Genomic DNA, 15,920 nt, shown 5'->3' on the forward strand with positions numbered 1-15,920 from the left:
CCCTCCCTCCCTCCCTCCCTCCTTCCCACGCCCCCTCCCTCTCTCCCCAGCTCGGGCTCGCTGCGAGCGAGCGAGCGAGCGCATGCGCACGAGCCGCCCGGTCCGCCGTCCGCCGAGTGACGCTCGGAATGGACAGGACGCTGCGGCCGCGGAGAATCCGCCGCCGCTCGGCTCGGCTCCTCCGAGAAGGGCGCGCGCTCTCCTGAACGGTCGCCTCAAGGGCGAGCGTGGCGCGAGGCGAGGCGAGGCGAGGCGAGCGAGCGCTCTCCCTCCCTTCCTCCTCCTCGTCTCGAGGCCCGCCTCTCGACGGCGCCTCGTCCCGTCTCGCCGGACGCCAGTTGCGCAGCTCGACGACCGACGAGCCACAGCACTGCGCTCGCCCTCGCCCTCCGACGGCCCCTCCCCATGTCGATCACGCAGACTCACCACTTTGCCCCGCCCCGCCCTCCCTCGCCGACCTTGTTCCTGCGCACGCCGCACTCGTTGCCGACGTCGCCCTCGACCTCGACCTCCCTCGCTCGCAAATCCGACGCCGACCCGGACTCGCTCGTCGACCACCTCGTCGCTGCGCTCCTCCCCGACCGACCGCACCTCCTTCTTGCCCGACGCCGCACGCACTCTTGCTCGTACTCGCCTGCGCCGACGCCGACGCCGCCTAAAACCGCCTCTCTCGACCACCGACGACGACCCGCCGCACGCTCGCCCTCGCCCTCGCCCGCTCCCCCGACCGGCACGACGACGCCAACGACAGCCACCGACGGTCCCTCGCTCGTGAGCGACACCACCCCCGCGCCCTCTGCGCCCTCGACGCCCTTCCTCGCCACCTCCACCTCCTCCTCGTCGCGCCCCACCCCTTCCTCCTCCGCCAACGCGGCGACCTCGCCCGCCGCCGCAGCACCGTCCTCGGCCTTTGCCGCCGCCTCGACGAGCGGCACGGTCCACCCGCTCACGCTGCACGCCATCGCGCGACGCGGCTCGGAGCGCGACGCCGTCAGGGTCGTCGAGGAGCGGCGCGAGACGGAGCGCAGGCGCGACGAGGGCGCGGGGGCGCGGGTGGGAGTGGCGGTGGGCGAGGGGAGCGGGAGCGGGAGCAGGGCGTGGACGGCGCGCGTCATGGAGGAGGCGGCGGGAGGAGGAGCGTGGAGCGAGAGCCCGCCGCAGCTGAGCGACCGCGAGGACGGGCCGGCCTCGAGCCACCGCGCCGGCGCCGGCGCCGGTCTCGGCCGCCCGCCACCCACCTCGACCACCACGCGCCCCGGCGGCGCCGCGCAGCAGCAGCAGCAGCCGCCGCCGCTCCACGCGCGCGGCATCTCGAGCGCGTCGTCGGCGCTCAGCTCTGACACGGCCGCCTCGGGCTCGGGCCGGCGCAAGAAGGCCGGCGGCGGCGGTGGGGCGTTCAGGAGGCTGTTCTCGTCGCGCGGCGGCGCGAGGGGCGGCGCGAGCGAGGTTGAGCCGGTGCGTGAGCAGGAGCGGGCGCAGGAGCGGGAGCGGGAGCAGGGTGCGCTGTCCAGGGCGAGCCCGCGCGACGAGGAGCACGGCGGGCGCACGCCGCAGAGCGGCGGGGGCGCGAGCGGCGGGGCGAGCTTGCACAGCGGGAACGCGGGCGGGCCCGCTCGGCTTGAACTCGGCGGCGGCGGCGGCGAGGGCGTCAGGGAGACGGTCGTCGACAAGGGCGTCAAGATCTCGAGGCCAAAGGTGCGTCGGCTGCTCCCTCCAGGACTCGAGCCTCGTCGACTTGCGCCCGTTCTTCGACTGACTCGTTCGTCTATGTCGGTGACCGACGCAGGTCAAGGCCAAGGGCAAGTCGCACAAGGATTTTTCACACCTGTTCCTCGCGCAAGAGCTCGTCATCTCGTCGCCGGGCTCGCCCTCGCCCTCGTCCCCCTCGTCCGACCCGCCCGTCGACCCGTCGTCGCCCCAGCCCGAGGACAACGCGTCGCAGAAATCGCACGCCAAGAGCAACTCGGGCGCCGCAGGTGCGGCGGCGGACGAGGGCGCGGGCGCCAAGAAGCGCAGGGCGGTTTGGGCGATCAAGTTCAGCGAGGACGGCAAGTACCTCGCTGTCGGCGGCAAGGACGGCGTCGTACGAGGTGCGTCCCGCTCTCTCTCACTCTCTTTCTCTCCTCTTGAGTCAAGGACGCAGCCACTGACTCTTTGATCGCCGCAGTCTGGGAGGTCCTCTCGACGCCCGAGGCCCGCGAGGCCGTCCTCGACCCTTCCTCGGTTCCCGACCGCGCCTTCTCGCCCTCGCCCGACTCGCCCTCGCCCTCAAGCGCACGCCCAGGTCCAACGCCCTCGAACGGCAAGTGCAAGAAGGCCAAGGAGGCGCCGTTCGCCATGCCCGTCTTTGCGAGCAGGCCCGTGCACGAGTTCAAGGGTCACGAGGCCGACGTCCTCGACCTCAGCTGGAGCAAGGTGAGCCCTCGCTCCCTCTCTGCGCCCTTCCCACACCCCTCCTGAGTAGGACCCGACCCCTGACCTCGGCCTGTCGTTCGCGCGCAGAACAACTTTCTCCTGTCGTCCTCGATGGACAAGACGGTGCGCCTGTGGCACGTGTCGCGCGACGAGTGCCTGTGCGCGTTCCAGCACCTCGACTTTGTGACGAGCATCGCGTTCCACCCCAAGGACGACCGCTTCTTCCTGTCGGGCTCGCTCGACTGCAAGTTGCGCCTGTGGAACGTGAGTCGCCCGCTCTCTCTCTCGCCCGTCCTCTCTCCTTTCCTTCGCGACACTCGTACTGACGTTGCGCTGCCTCCCTTGCCTTGCAGATCCCCGAGAAGCGCGTGCACGTGCGTCCCGAGCCGGCTCCGTCTGCGCCTTCCTCGATCCGTCCTAACCCTCACCGTCGCCGACGTCCTGCAGATCTGGACCGAGCTCCCCGAGCTCATCACGGCCGTCTCGTTCACTCGCGACGGCAAGCTCGCCATCGCCGGGTCCTTCGTCGGCGCCGTCGTGCGTCTCCTCCTCTGCCCCTCGTCTCCCTCTCGAGGACGCCGGACTGACCTTCTCTCTCGCGCGCCGGCAGATGTTCTTCTTCGTCGAGACGTTCCAGTACCACTCGCAGGTGGCGGCCAAGACGTCGCGCAGCAAGAGCTCCAAGGGCAAGAAGGTGACGTCGCTCGCGCCGTTCCCGCTCCCGTCGAGCACGGGCGAGCGCCTCCTCGTCACGACCAACGACTCGCGCCTGCGCCTGTACCACACGGCCGACAAGATTGTCGAGACGACGTACGCCGGGCACGAGAACGCGAGCTCGCAGATCCGGGCGAGCTTCAGCGACGACGGGAGGTGGATCGTCTCGGGCTCCGAGGACCGCAACGTCTACAGTGCGCCCGCCTCTCTCTCTCTCTCTGCCTCCTCAATCGTTCTGTAACTGACTCACGACCGGTCCATGTGCGCAGTCTGGGACTCTGGGCTCGACCCTCGGCCCGACGGCGGGTACCACCTGCGCAAGCGCGGCAAGGAGAGCCCGCACGAGCACTTTCCGAGTGCGTCCTCCTCTCTCGTCCCTCCTTTGTGCACCGGCTCACGCCTCGACACCCGCAGTGCCCGCTCACATCGTCACGGCCGCCGTCTTTGCGCCGACCTCGACCCGCACGCACCTCACCGCCGCGCGCGACCCCGTCTTTGCCGACGGCCACACGCACATGGCGCCCCTGTCGCGCACCATGAGCGGCGCGAGTCTCGGCCTCGTCGGCACCACGACGAGGAACACGACGTTCAGCGACGGCGGGCTCGGCGGCGCCGACGTGCTCGTGCCCGTCACGAGCCGGGACGGCATGACGGCGCCGGCCGGAGGAGCGCTCGACGCCATCCTCGTCGTCGCAGACGGTGCGTCCCTGCTTTCATCTCTCTTGGTCGTCGTAATGTCGTCGTCGCGGAAACTGACTCGTCGTCCGCGCGCGCAGACGAGACGGGCGTCATCTCGATCTTCCGCAACTCGGAGCTCATGCGCAAGCGGTCGTCGATGTGGGGCCGCACCAAGACCGTCCCTGCGCGTTGAAGCTCTCTCCCCCCCGCCTCTGTATACCCGCCCCTCGGTCGCTGTCCATACCCTTAGTCGCCCTCGACCCTCCCCTGCGTCGTCGACCTCGGCGGCGGTCCTCACTTGTCCCTCGTCTAGCTTTGCCTTGTCCCTCTCCTCCCCGTGTATCGACGAGTGTGCGCTCTGCAACGACGATGCTTGCGCTTTGAGAGAACCTGTTGTCCGCTCGACGTGCTCGCCCACGTCGTCGGCGGCTGAGAAGGCCAGGAGGAGGGGCGAGCGCCCGCAGCTGCAGTCTTTGCTTTCCGCACCCACGACCGTCGAGTATCGTCGAGATGATGCACGCTGGCCAGCTCTGCGCACCTGTGAGCATTGTGCGCGTCGAGAGGTGGAGAGGCCGCAGCTCGCTCGACGTAGTCGGCTTGCCGTCAGTCTCGATCGAAATCTCCGCTCGGGCCTCCCCCCTCGTTTCCCTCGTCCTCCCTCGCGCTTCGTCTTGCACAGACTTGCTTTCAGTCAGCCTCGTCGACGTGGCACAGCTGCGTGCCGGGGCGTGTCTGCCTTGCCGACGGCAAGTCGAGGGTGGTCCCCCGACGTCAGCTGCTGCGGCTCCCTTAGCTTCCGGGCCCCGCGCTCTCCCACCGCGAAGACCAGGAGGCGCGATGAGCACCCTTCTTCCTCAACGGCTCGCGCACTTGCTTCGCAGCGCCTGCTTTCTCGATGATGCGACGAGAGCCTCGCTGCTCTGCCGCGCTGCCCCTCGCTCTCGCTCTCTCTCTGCACCCGAGCGCTGCCGCCGACACAAGATGCACCGCACCTCGTTCGTGTCCCGCTCGACGCTCTTCGCGCTCGCATTCGCGATCATCGCCTTGCTCGGGCTCGCGGCGAGCCCTGCGCAAGCGCAGGAGACGACCCTGACGCAGGAGGACAAGTGCGCCCTCGCTCTCTGTCTCCTCTCGCACACTCTCAGCATCTGTACTGATCCTCCCTCGAGCGTTCGCAGCGGCCAAGTCGTCACGACAAGCATCCAGCCAAGTGCGTCCTGTCGCGTCGCCCTAGCCCGAGGTCGCTTCGAGAAAGAAGGACCCAGCCACCGTGCGCCCCCGCTGACCTCCGGACTCGGCTCGCAGCGCTTTGGACGACGGACTCCCAGGTAATGACGTGGACGCCAAGCACGCCTGCGACGCCCACGCCGAGGTTTTCGACGGGCAGGATCCTCAAAGTCGCAGAATGTGCGTCGTCCTCGCCGCCGCTCAGCCTCTCGCACTCGTTCCCTGACCGTTCCCTCTCGCTCGCAGACATCACGACGCAGTCGACGGGCACGGTGGGAATGGACCCGACGGGCCTGCCGCCGATCAAGGCAGCGTATGCGGCGTCGGGAGGAGGACCGTGCGTCCAGCTCGGCTCGGCTGCAGCAGTCGCGGTCGCGATGGGAGCGAGCGGTGCCCTGTGGGTCTTGTTCTGATCCGCGTGTAGCGACCCTGTTTATAGAGAACAAGCCGGCTGGCCGGCCCCAACCCTCTTGAGTCGGGTGCGAGCCAGAGTCGACCTTCTCGTTGACGGGCGACGAACGCTCGCAAAGGGCAGCACTCTCGAGAGAACAGAGAGCGCACAGAGACACTGATGCAGAGACAGTACAACACAGTGACGCGAGGAAAGGGTGCGACTCATGCGCTCCACCGCGCCCCGGCCCCGACGTCCTGCCCGACCCGCTCCAGGCACGCCAAGACGAGCCCGACGACGTCCATGTCGTGGCTCTCGTCGTCCGCGCGACGCGCACGCCCGACGAAGCCGACCTCGAAGCCCGCCGGCAGGCCGTCAAACTTGGGCTCGCCCGTCTCGTGGTCAAAGTCGACGAGTCGCCGGTGCGGAACGTAGGCGGCGGTGACCGACGGCGCGAGGTTCGAGAGGCGGAGGATGTCGGTCAGGAGCGGGTACAGCTCGTAGAGGTGCGCTTGAGGAGACCGGAGGAGGGCGGAGCGGACGAGGTCGGGCAAGGGGAGGGAGGCGTCGATGGGGAAGGGGGACGCGATCGCCTCGGTCGGCGAGGCCTGCGAGGCGGCCCACAGCGTGTTGGGCGCAAGTTGGAGGGCGAGGAGCTGTTGCAGGAGGTACACGAGCTCTTCTTGCCGAATCCTGCGAGGCCGAACGAGTTAGTGAGTGCGCGCGACGAGGCCCGAGCGGCGCGGTCGGCAGGGACGAACCGAGGGAAGGGCATCTTGCCGCGCAGGACGGCATCGGCGACGTAGGTGCGGAAAACGGCGGCGCAGCGGTTGAGGAGCGCCGGCACGACGAGCGCGGCGATGCGCTGGCGGTCGGGAGACGCTGCGGGAGGACGCTCGTCAGTTGCGCCGGGTGGGAGGGCCGAGATGGACACGTTGCTGCTCACCCTGCTCGCTGCCGTCGCACATGTGGAACAGCAGGTCGAGGCACCAGTACGAGAACCGCTCTCGCGCCGTCTCGACGACCTCGACCGTCGTGCCCTGCATCTCGCCGACGACCTGCCGGTCAAAGTCCGGGTCGAAGCGGGGCTCGGGCGGCGTTGGCGGCGGCGTGTCGTACGGGTGACCGTTCTGCTGTCGGTGCGACTGCTCGGGCGTCGGCAGGTCGAGGTGGTGCAGGCGGGACGCCTGTTGGAGCGTCTTGCCGAGCTGGCGAATGAGGGCGTCGGGAACGAGCGACGAGCCGAGGTGCGGCAGGACGTCGCGCTCGAGCGAGACTGTGAGAGGTTCTTCATGTCAGTACTCGGACCGCCGAGGACGAGGGTGGAAAGGAGGGACGGACTGAGCAGGGCGAGGTCAAAGTTCTCCTCCTCGTACAGGTCCTCGAGCGACCGTGTTGCCGACGAGCTGCACGTCGAGGCGTCAGGTCACGTTTGCTCTTGAAGAGAAAGAGAGAGAGGTGCGCACCTTGGAGCGAGAAGAGCGCCAGCAAAGCCCTCGACGATCTCGGTCCAGATCGCCTCGTGCGTCTCGCGAGCGAGTTCTGCGTCGCGTCGAGCAGTCAGTCTCAGTCCGCAAAGGCTCCTCAGGAGAGAAGAGAGAGTGGAAGAGGAGGACGCACGAGGTTCGAGGGTGCGCAGGCCCGAGCTGACGTCGCGCACGGCCTTGAGGAAGTTGACGGTCGCCGTCCTCCACAGGGGCTCTGCCGAGCCGAAGCGGGCCGGCGCCGGGCAAGAGTGCTTGAGGCGAAGCGGGGGGGCGTACGCCTGGGTGCGCGCAAGGCGTCAGTCGAGGGTGAACGAGTTGGAAAGAGGAAGGGGTGCGAGCGCACCTGGAGCATCTTGCCGACGGCGCCTTGGTCGTATACGAGCGGATCGTCGGCGTACTTGCGGTACAGCCACTGGACGTGCGGCATGACCTCCTTGGCGAGCGCGACGTACGTGACCTGCTGCGGCGCAAAGGTGCGGCCTGCGGCAGAAGGCGCCGCCGCCTTCTCGAACGGCGAGGTGAAGGCGAGCATGAGGAACTCGGACAGGTCCGACAGGACGGCCGACGTCGCGCCCGGGATCTCGTCGAGCTTGATGACGGCGATGACCTCGAGGACGACCGACTGGAGGGGCATGAGGCCGTCGACGTCGGGCCGGTAGTCGGGGCTCTTGGAGTACGTCAGGACGGCCTTGAGGACGGCGAGGAGCCGCTCGACGCGCGCGAGGTCGAACGAGATGTAGGGCGGCGTGTAGATGGGCAACACGGTGCGGACGAACGCCTCGAGGTTGACCTGCGTGAAGATCTTGGGCGCCGCTGGGTCGGCCTCGTCGTCGGTCGTCGTGCTCGCTCGCGCGTTGTCCTCGACCGCGGCGCCGATCTCGTCCCACGCCGCCCAGGCCACCTCCCATGACGAGGCGATGCGCGACGCGTCCGACATGTCGAGCGAGACGGTGAGGACCTTGTCGAGCGCCTGCATGGCGGCCGTCGCCGGGTGCGGCCGGTCGAGCACAAAGCTGCGCTGGACCTGGCTGACGAACGCGCGCCAGATGTCCTCGTACCGGTCCGTCTTGACGAGCTGCGGCAGGTACTCGAAGAAGACGTCGCCGACCGAGCGCAGCGCGAGCTGCTTCGAGTCGTCCCACTGCTTGTCGACGAGGCGGATCGGCGGGCCGTTGGCCTGCGGGACCGTCTCCTCGCCGAGCTCGTCGTCGTCGTCGGGCCTGCCGACGTTGTGCTGGTGGATCGACGCCGAGATGTCCTCGACGAGCGGGAAGATGACCTCCCAGCAGACGGCGTCCCAGGTCGACGCGTCGAGCGTCGTGCCGTACATGGCGATCGAGCGAAACACGTTGCTGATGGCGGCGTCGCGCACCTCCTGGCGCGAGTCGCGGCACAGGGCGAGCAGGTTCTGGAGAAGGTACATCCACAGGTCGCCGCCGCCTTGAGCCGCCTCGCCGTCGCCCGACTGGTTCTTGGCCTGGACGTGGTCCGACACGTTCCACAGGAGGCCGCCGGCCTGCGCGAGAGGGACAGGAAGGTGCAAGAGTCAGTGCGAGGTCTGGACGCGAGCGCGCGAGAGGGAGAGAGAGAGGGAGGGAGCGGGGGGACGCACCGTGAGCGCAACATTGACGTCCTCGCCCTGCTTGCCGAACTCGGCGAGCGTGCCGATGCAGTCGCGGATCTCGTCGTTGCTGAGCGGGTCGAGGAAGTCGGTGCAGATGAGCTGCAGCGACGGGAAGCTCGTGCGGACGAGTACGCCCGTCTTGGCGCCCCTCGCCGACGCCGCCGAGGTGCCGCCAGCGCCGCCGCCGCCGCTCGAATCGCGCGCAAAGTACCCTGCGCCGTCGGCGCGGAGCGGCGTCATCATGCCGCCGTGCCCGAGGCCGTCGTGCTCGGAGATGGTGTCGAGCGATCGACGCGAGGCGGCGCCGCCTGCGGACGGGACGGGCGACGGCGGGGCGGCCCAGACCGACGCCGACGGGCATGCCGTGCGCAGGACGTGGAAGATGCGGTCCCACCCGGTGACGAACGCGTGGCCGTTGCTCTCGAGGATCTTGCGGAGCGTCTCGAGCGCCATGCGGCGGATGTCGACGTCGGTCGACGACTGGAGGCGTGGGCCGGGCTCGGCCTGCGCTGCGAGCGCGACGAGGACCTGGGTCTGGACGCGCTCGGCGAGGTCGACGTCCGACTCCTTGCCGAGCGACGCGAGCGTCTTGGGCGCGAGGACGAGGAGCTGACCGAGGACGTCGGCGGCCTGGATGCGGATCGGCGTCGGCGCGAGCGTGCAGTGCAGGACGTGGAGGAGGTGGCCCGTGACGAGGTCCCAGCCGACGCTCGGCGGCCGCTCGATGAGGCGCGCCATGTTGAGGAGCGACACGGTGCCGACCTTGCCGATGCCGAACGACTTCTCCTGCAGGCCGCTGCCGCCGCCTCGCCGGCCGAAGCTCATGCCGCTCGAGCGGCGCCGAGTCGGCGTGTCGAGCGCCGACGGCGTCGTCGTGCCGCCGTCGTCCGAGCCGTGGTCGTCGCCCGCCGCCGCCGAGGGCTGCTGGACGACCGTGCCGTCCTCGTTCATCGACAGGCCGATCATCTCGCCGCTGAGCCGGCACAGGGCGCCGACAAAGCTGCGGAACGCGCCGTCCTCGAGCTCCTTGCTGACGTCGAACAGCTCGGCGATGGCCTGCTGGATCGCGAGCTCGTCCGCCTCGCTCGGGAGGACCGGCACGGGCGGCGCCTCGCCACCGGGTCTTGCGCTGCCGCCGCTCGACGCCGCGCCCGACGCGCCTCCTGCGAGCGAGCCCGCCAGCGGCGCCGCCGACCCTGCGCCGGCTGCTCCCGCCGGCGCCACCGCCGGTGCGCGCTTCTTGGTCCCCCTCGCGGCGCTCGTCGCGCGCAGGACAAAGTCGGCGTTCTGGAGCGTCTCGAAGACGCAGAACCACGACGCGTGGAGCGACCCGGCGAGGTAGTGGGCGACGCCGATGAGCGCACGCAGGCACGCGAGGTTGCGCGACGAGAGGCCGACGGGGAGCGACGACGACGACGACGACGACAGGCCGGCGGTGGCGGCGCCTGCTGCGTGCGCGAGGAGCGCGAGCGACTCGGCACCGGCCGACAGGACAGCGGCGGCGGTCGACGAGGGCTTGGAGCCGTGCGACGACGACGTGTGGTGCGAGTGGTGGTGGTGCGGGTCGTGCGCCGACGAGGCGAGGTGCGAGACGACCTGGGGCGGCATGGCAAACTTGCACAGCGACGTGAGGAACGCCTCGCGGGGCGTCTCGAGGTCGAGCGCGCCGAGGACGCTCGTGAAGTTCTGGAGCGACGCGACGACGTCGCTGAACAGGTCGTCGCCGAGGGCGGTCGCGATGAAGAACGACAGGGACGCGAGGAACGCGGGCCAGGTCGACTCGGCCATGGCGCGCACGACTCGCAGCGACTCGACCTGCGGGTCGCGCGCCGCGTCGGCGTTGGCGTCGAGCGCGGCCCAGTTGAGCCCGCCCGCCGTCGCCGTCGACGGCCCGGCGCTCGACAGGCCGTACCGCCTCGCGACGTCGGCGCTCGCGCTCAGGGTGAAGACGGCGAACCCGTCTGCGAGGGCGGCGAGGCACTGGAGCGCGAGCAGGAACAGGTACGTGTCGGGGATGTGGGGCGGCTCGGCCTTGTCGAGCTGGTCGATGCACTGGAGCTTCATGGCGGCCGTCGACGTGCTCAGGCTCGGCTGCGGCGCGACGACGCCTCCTGCGGCGCCGACTGCCCCGGCGGCGGCGGCGACCGACGACCCGACCACGGATCCGACGCCCGCAGCGACGCCCCAGCCCATCTCCATCGCGCTGTCGATGACGCCGCCCGCACCGCCGCCGCCCGCACCATGCGAGGCCGCCGCCGCCGCCGACAACGACGACGACGAGGAAAAGACGGGCCCGAGCGACGAGCCGTACACGACGGCGGCGCCGACGCCGAGCGCCGAGGGCTTCTCGGTCGCGAGCCGGTTGAGCGCCGTCATCATGTCGCCGAACACGGTCGACCCGCCTGCTCCTCCTCGCAGCGCCCTGCCCTTGCCCTTGGCCCGCCCGCCGCCCTGCGCGCCGCCCTGCGTGCCGCCGCCGCCGGGTCCTTCGAGCTCGAGCAGCGCCTGGGCGTCGTACCGCCGAAAGACCTTGACCGTGAGCTCAAAGTCGGCACACAGGCCGCGAAAGATCTCGAGCGCGAGGACCCGCATCCACAGCGGGCTGTGCTGCCCCTGCGAGCCCGTCGGGTGGCCCCCGACGCCCTCTCCCCAGCCCGCACCGCCGCCGCCGCCGCCTCCTCCTCCTCCTCCACCGCCGCCGCCGGTCCCGCTCCCGCTCGCGCCGCCCGGGTCGCCCGGCGCGATGACGCGGACAAACATGACGAGGAAGACCTCGGCCTCGAGGGTCAAGAGGTCGGAAAAGTGCTTGAGGAGGAGGAAGACGACGCGCGTGAGGCGCAGCGTGAGCGGGAACGAGAAGGCGAACGAGGTCGACGACGAGAGGGTGTGGTGCGGCGGCGACGAGAGGAACCGGATGAGGAGCGGGCACAGGTGCGCGCGCAGGACGAGGAGGAGCTCGGGGTGCTGCGGGGCGGGGCGGGGCACACAAAGTCAGCGACCGTCTGGGCCACAAAGAGAGAGAACGAGAGGGAGAGGGGGAGAAAACACAAACGCACCGCCCGAACAACGTCGCCAAAGCCACTGACGATGCTCTCGACGAGCTCGAGCCCAAACGTCCTGCTCAGGCTACCCCACCGCAGGAAGCTCGGCTCGCCGTCGGGCCCGCCGTCGACCGACCCGGCGATGAGCAGGCACAGGTCCTCGAGGAGGAGGTACGCGTCGCGCGCGGCGGGCCGCAGCCGGATCGAGGTCGCGCCGCCGCCGCCGCCGGGTCGCTCGCCATCGGGGTCGGCGTCGGCGCCGGGCGCCCGAGCAAGTCGGGTTGGCGACACGGTGATGGGCGAGCCGGGCAAGTCGGGCGTCGGCGGCGCGTCGCCCTCGACGTACCGTGCCCTGCGCGGCGCCGGGCTCGTCCCGACGACGCTGAGCGCCGCGGCGCGGTCCTCCTCCCTCGGCGGCACGTCGACGTCGAACGTTGCCCTCGGGAGGGTCGGGTCCGAGTGTGGGTCGCTCGACGCGGCGACGAGGTCGTCCTCGTCCTGGACGCGCTCAAAGACAAACATGAAGAGCTGGCGGAGCGTGGCCGAGGCGGTCGAGGCGACGACGGGGATCTTGGACGTCGAGAGGCGGTGCGAGAGCTCGAGGGCCTGCGTGCGGGTGGCGAGCCGAGCGAGTCAGTCGAGGGGCGCAGGCAGGGGAAAGAGAGGGAGCGGAAGGGAGGGGACGCACCCGCCCGAGGTCTTCTCCCTGGACGATGCGGACCGTGCGGCCGGGCGCGCCTCCCGGCGCAGGGGCGCTCGTCGTGAGGAGGCTGACGAGCGTCTGGAGGACCTTGAGCTGGATGTCGACGCCCTGCGGGATGACGTGCTCGAGCGTGTCGAGGACCTGCGAGACGAAGGCTCGGGGGACGGCGGCGCCCTGGATGAGGCGCTGGAGGGCCGAGACGGCGAGGGCGATGACCTTGGCGTTGCGCGAGGTGGACGCGAGAAAGATGGGCTGGTACAGCGGGTGCTGCGCGAGCGGCGGGTCTGCGTGCGAGGGGCGCTCCGCTCAGTGAGTCGATGAGGACGAGGAGGAGGAGGGAGGAGACAAGGGGACGCACCTGCCCTCAATTCTGCGAGCGCGTCGTCCTTGCCCGCCTTGATGAGCTGGTACGCCTTGTCTGCCGCCTGCGGGTGCGAGTGCGAGTACGCGAGGGGGGGCGGGGGGTGAGCCGGGGTTGAGCGACGGGCGCCGCGCTCGAGAGGAGCGGGGAGAGAGAGGGGGAGGTGGGACGCACATCTCGCACGTCGGAGTGCCTCCTGCCAGCCTCCTTTGCGAGGCTCTGATAGTCGTGCGCGAGGAGCGAGGTGGCCATGGCCGACTCGAAGGTGGGGAGGACCGCGGGTGCTCGAGGATGAGCTGGTGGGCAGGGCCGGTGGCTCTGCAGCAGTGTGGGTGCAGTGATGGATCGAGTACGGCTCTCGAGTGGCCGGCTTTGGCTGAGCGTGCCGAGAGTCGCTCGTCGTCGTCGTCGTCGCTCCGGAGGTCCGCCTCTGAGACGCTCTCTCCCGCCCCGAGCACCAGCTCTGCACAGTGCTGCACAGGCTCAGCCATCCACTGGCCCACACACGGCCACGCACCACGCTCCACTCGCGCAACTGCTGCCCCGCGACGGTGCCACGTCGTCCTCGCCCCTCGTCCTCATCTCGCTCCGAGCGGCTCCCTCTCTTGCTCTCGCACCGTACCCCTGCTTCCCTCAAGCACAGCTGTCCTACGCCCCTGCGCCATGGTCGGCACCCGCTCTCAGCGCGTCCCTCGTGCGTCCCCTCCTCGCCACCCTTCTTCGCCCTTCCCTCCCTCGACGCAACCCCTTTGACGAGCTGACTCTCCCGCAACCCTGCTCTGCAGTCTCGTCCCTCACGGCCCTCACCCTCCGCAAAGACCGCCTCACCGCCTCTCGCCGCACCGCCCCGGTCCCCCAACTCGCGTGCCGCGGTTCGCCCTGCGCCACGTACCAGCCCGCCGTCGTCCAGTGCGTCGCCGTCGGCTCGTCCGGCGCCGGTGGTGCGGGCGTCGAGTGGAAGTGCGACGCCGACCTGCCGCGCGGGGTGCGGTTTGGGAGCGTCGAGGTCGGGTGCGAGGGGTGGGACGGGCCGGGCGACGAGTGGGTCCTGAGAGGGTCGTGCGGGCTCGAGTACGAGCTCGTGAGGGCTGCGCCCGCGCTCGAGGACGACTATGGCTACGCTGGCGGCCACGGCGCGCGCGGTGGGTACGCGCAGGGGCTCGTTCCGCCGTCGCTCAAGGGCTACTTCCCACGCTCGACCGGCGCGCTCTTCAACTGTGCGTCCCTCTGTCTCTCTCTTCTTCTCCTCTCCGGGGCCCCCCGCACTGACACACCCACCCGCATTCCCCCACAACCAGCCGCCTTCAACCTCGTCTTTGCCGCGCTGACGGCCTACCTCGCCCTGTCCCTCGTCGCCAAACTCTTCCGCCGCTTCTTCCCCTCGCGCCGTCCGGGCGCAGGAGGGCGCACGCTCGGCGGCGGCGGCGGCGGTGGCGGCGGCGGTGGTGGCGGGCCCTCTCACGGCGGCCCTCCCCCGCCGTACACGCCGAAACCGCAACCTCTTGCGCCGCCCGGCGGCGACGGCGGCGCGGCGTGGCGCCCCGGGTTCTGGACGGGCGCGGCAGCAGGGTGGGCGGTCAATGCCCTGCTCGGTGCGGCGCGGCCGAGGGAGAGGGAGAGGGTGCAGCCGCTCGACTATGCGGCGGCGTTCGGCGAGGGGCGGGACGTGAGGATGGCGCAGAGGAGGGGGTGGGGTGGCGGTGGCGGCGGCGCGTTTGGGGCGAGGAGGTTCGACGACGACGACAGGGGCGTGGGTGGGAGCGGGGGCGGCGGCGGGATGAGGCGGAGCACTGGGTTCGGCGGGACGTCGGTGAGGTGAGGCGAGGCGGTTCGTGCGCCGGGGCGCGAGTCTCGCTCTCGCTTCTCTGCAACGCAGCAGCCCTCTCTCTACGAGCCTGTCCGTGCTGTCGAGCTCGAGAGCGTCCTGCTTGCACGTTTGAGAGGTACGCTCGCGCCCCCGGGCCGCGAGGTTCGACGCACACGCCTCGTCGCGCTTCCCCGCCTTTTCTCGCGCCGCGCCTCGTCTCCCTCCTCCTCCATCCTCTCTCTCGCCCACCACAGCGACTCGGAGCGCATGCCCGCAGCGCCGCACTCCTTGTGCACGCCCTCGCCGCCGACCTTCAAGCGCCCACAGCCGCTCGCCCAGCGCCACCGCAAGCGGCGGCCCGCGCCGTCGCCACCGCCGGACCTCACCCAGTGGCGCCTCGTCAACTCGGCGGTGGGCGTGAACGGGGACGCAGGGGCGCCTGAGGGGCAGGGCGGGGCGCACGAGGGGCTAGAGGAGGCGGGAGGAGCGGCGGCGGGCGCGGGCGAGGCGAGCGCGAGGCGGCCGGGCGTGCACCCTGCTGTCGGGGCGGCGTGGGACGCGCCGGTCCTGTGGGACGAGCATGATGGCGGTGTGGGCGAGGAGGCGCAGGCCGGTGTCGACGCACGGCACGACGACGAGCCGCTGTCGACGTTGTCGCCGCTCACGCGCTCGACTTGCACGGCCTCGTCGCTGCACGCCTCGCGCCGCCGCCTCTCTGCCTCGGCCGAGTACGACGAGAACCGCGGGCTTGGGCGCTGCGGCGGGTCGGAACCGGACGACGCCGACGACGACGACCTCCCGCCCTCGCTCGACGAGCTGTACGCTCGCGTCCTCCCCAAGACGCGCCGCGCCCTCGACCGCATCCGCCAGTCCACCAAGCGCCGCTCAACGTCGATCTCGCGCCACCGCGACGACCACGACGACGCCGAGCCCGACGCTGCGCCGCCAAAGCGCAAGAAGCGCCGCATGCCGCCCACGCCGCCCGACTCGGACGCCACGGCGTCCTCGTGGGAGGAGCACGACCTCACCCCTCCCGACCGCACCGTCCCGCTCAAGTACCCGCTCTCGCGTCACGCCACCCAGTCGCTCCCGCTCCGCCACCACCTCCCCTACCTCGGGCCCGACTTTCTCGGCGCAGACGACCTCGACGCCCTGTCGCCCCACGCGCGCACGAGGCTCCTCCGCCAGCCGTTCGCGCCCCGCCTCAGCTTCGGCTCGGGCTCGTCGCCCTCGCCGAGCGTCGAGCTACGCGCGAGCCGCCGCCGGCGCGGGCGCAGCGTCGGGCGCTCGGGCCTGCTCGCCCTCGGCGCCGACAGCGACGACATGAGCCCCGGCGGCGGCGGCGGCGGCGAGGGCCCGCCGCGGCTCGCGGCGGGCCAGGCGGCCAAGGGCGTCTTCCTCGAGGCCGTCGCGCAGACGGGCTTCTATGCGGGCGCCGCACCGGGACCGGCGCCGCGCGAGGTCGAGGCGCA

At 70.9% G+C, this 15,920-nt stretch overlaps 4 protein-coding genes across 4 annotated transcripts; 3 read left to right on the plus strand and 1 right to left on the minus strand.

Moving 5' to 3' along the window:
- Window positions 1–405: 405 nt before the first annotated feature.
- Window positions 406–4,194, plus strand: RHOBADRAFT_55388 (uncharacterized protein; the record flags this gene model as incomplete). The annotated part of the gene is made up of 10 exons (XM_018417823.1): window positions 406–1,695; window positions 1,787–2,090; window positions 2,168–2,415; window positions 2,503–2,679; window positions 2,769–2,789; window positions 2,863–2,952; window positions 3,026–3,323; window positions 3,399–3,485; window positions 3,544–3,828; window positions 3,906–4,194. The coding sequence occupies 10 exons, from the start codon at window positions 406–408 to the stop codon at window positions 3,998–4,000; spliced, it is 2,895 nt and encodes a 964-aa protein (XP_018269226.1). The 3' UTR covers window positions 4,001–4,194.
- Window positions 4,195–4,788: 594 nt separating this feature from the next.
- On the plus strand, window positions 4,789–5,532 carry RHOBADRAFT_55389 (uncharacterized protein; the record flags this gene model as incomplete). The annotated part of the gene is made up of 4 exons (XM_018417824.1): window positions 4,789–4,913; window positions 4,986–5,017; window positions 5,113–5,214; window positions 5,281–5,532. Coding segments are annotated over 4 exons (437 nt in total), but the record flags the coding sequence as incomplete, so codon positions are not given.
- Window positions 5,533–5,871: 339 nt separating this feature from the next.
- RHOBADRAFT_2872 (uncharacterized protein) lies at window positions 5,872–12,511 on the minus strand (the record flags this gene model as incomplete). Its single annotated transcript, XM_018412835.1, has 16 exons — window positions 5,872–6,118; window positions 6,187–6,307; window positions 6,360–6,701; window positions 6,767–6,831; window positions 6,892–6,967; window positions 7,046–7,190; window positions 7,256–8,428; window positions 8,525–8,803; window positions 8,882–10,051; window positions 10,130–10,729; window positions 10,850–10,958; window positions 11,055–11,181; window positions 11,230–11,500; window positions 11,593–11,811; window positions 12,004–12,183; window positions 12,299–12,511. Coding segments are annotated over 16 exons (5,337 nt in total), but the record flags the coding sequence as incomplete, so codon positions are not given.
- A 470-nt stretch (window positions 12,512–12,981) lies between these two features.
- On the plus strand, window positions 12,982–14,533 carry RHOBADRAFT_38804 (uncharacterized protein; the record flags this gene model as incomplete). Its single annotated transcript, XM_018413562.1, has 2 exons — window positions 12,982–13,858; window positions 13,940–14,533. 2 exons carry the CDS (start codon window positions 12,982–12,984, stop codon window positions 14,458–14,460), a joined length of 1,398 nt encoding a protein of 465 aa, XP_018269229.1. The 3' UTR covers window positions 14,461–14,533.
- Between the last annotated feature and the right edge of the window lie 1,387 nt (window positions 14,534–15,920).

The sequence above is a fragment of the Rhodotorula graminis genome, assembly GCF_001329695.1.
Source record: "Rhodotorula graminis WP1 unplaced genomic scaffold RHOBAscaffold_12, whole genome shotgun sequence".
In the NCBI taxonomy this organism is placed as follows: domain Eukaryota; kingdom Fungi; phylum Basidiomycota; class Microbotryomycetes; order Sporidiobolales; family Sporidiobolaceae; genus Rhodotorula; species Rhodotorula graminis.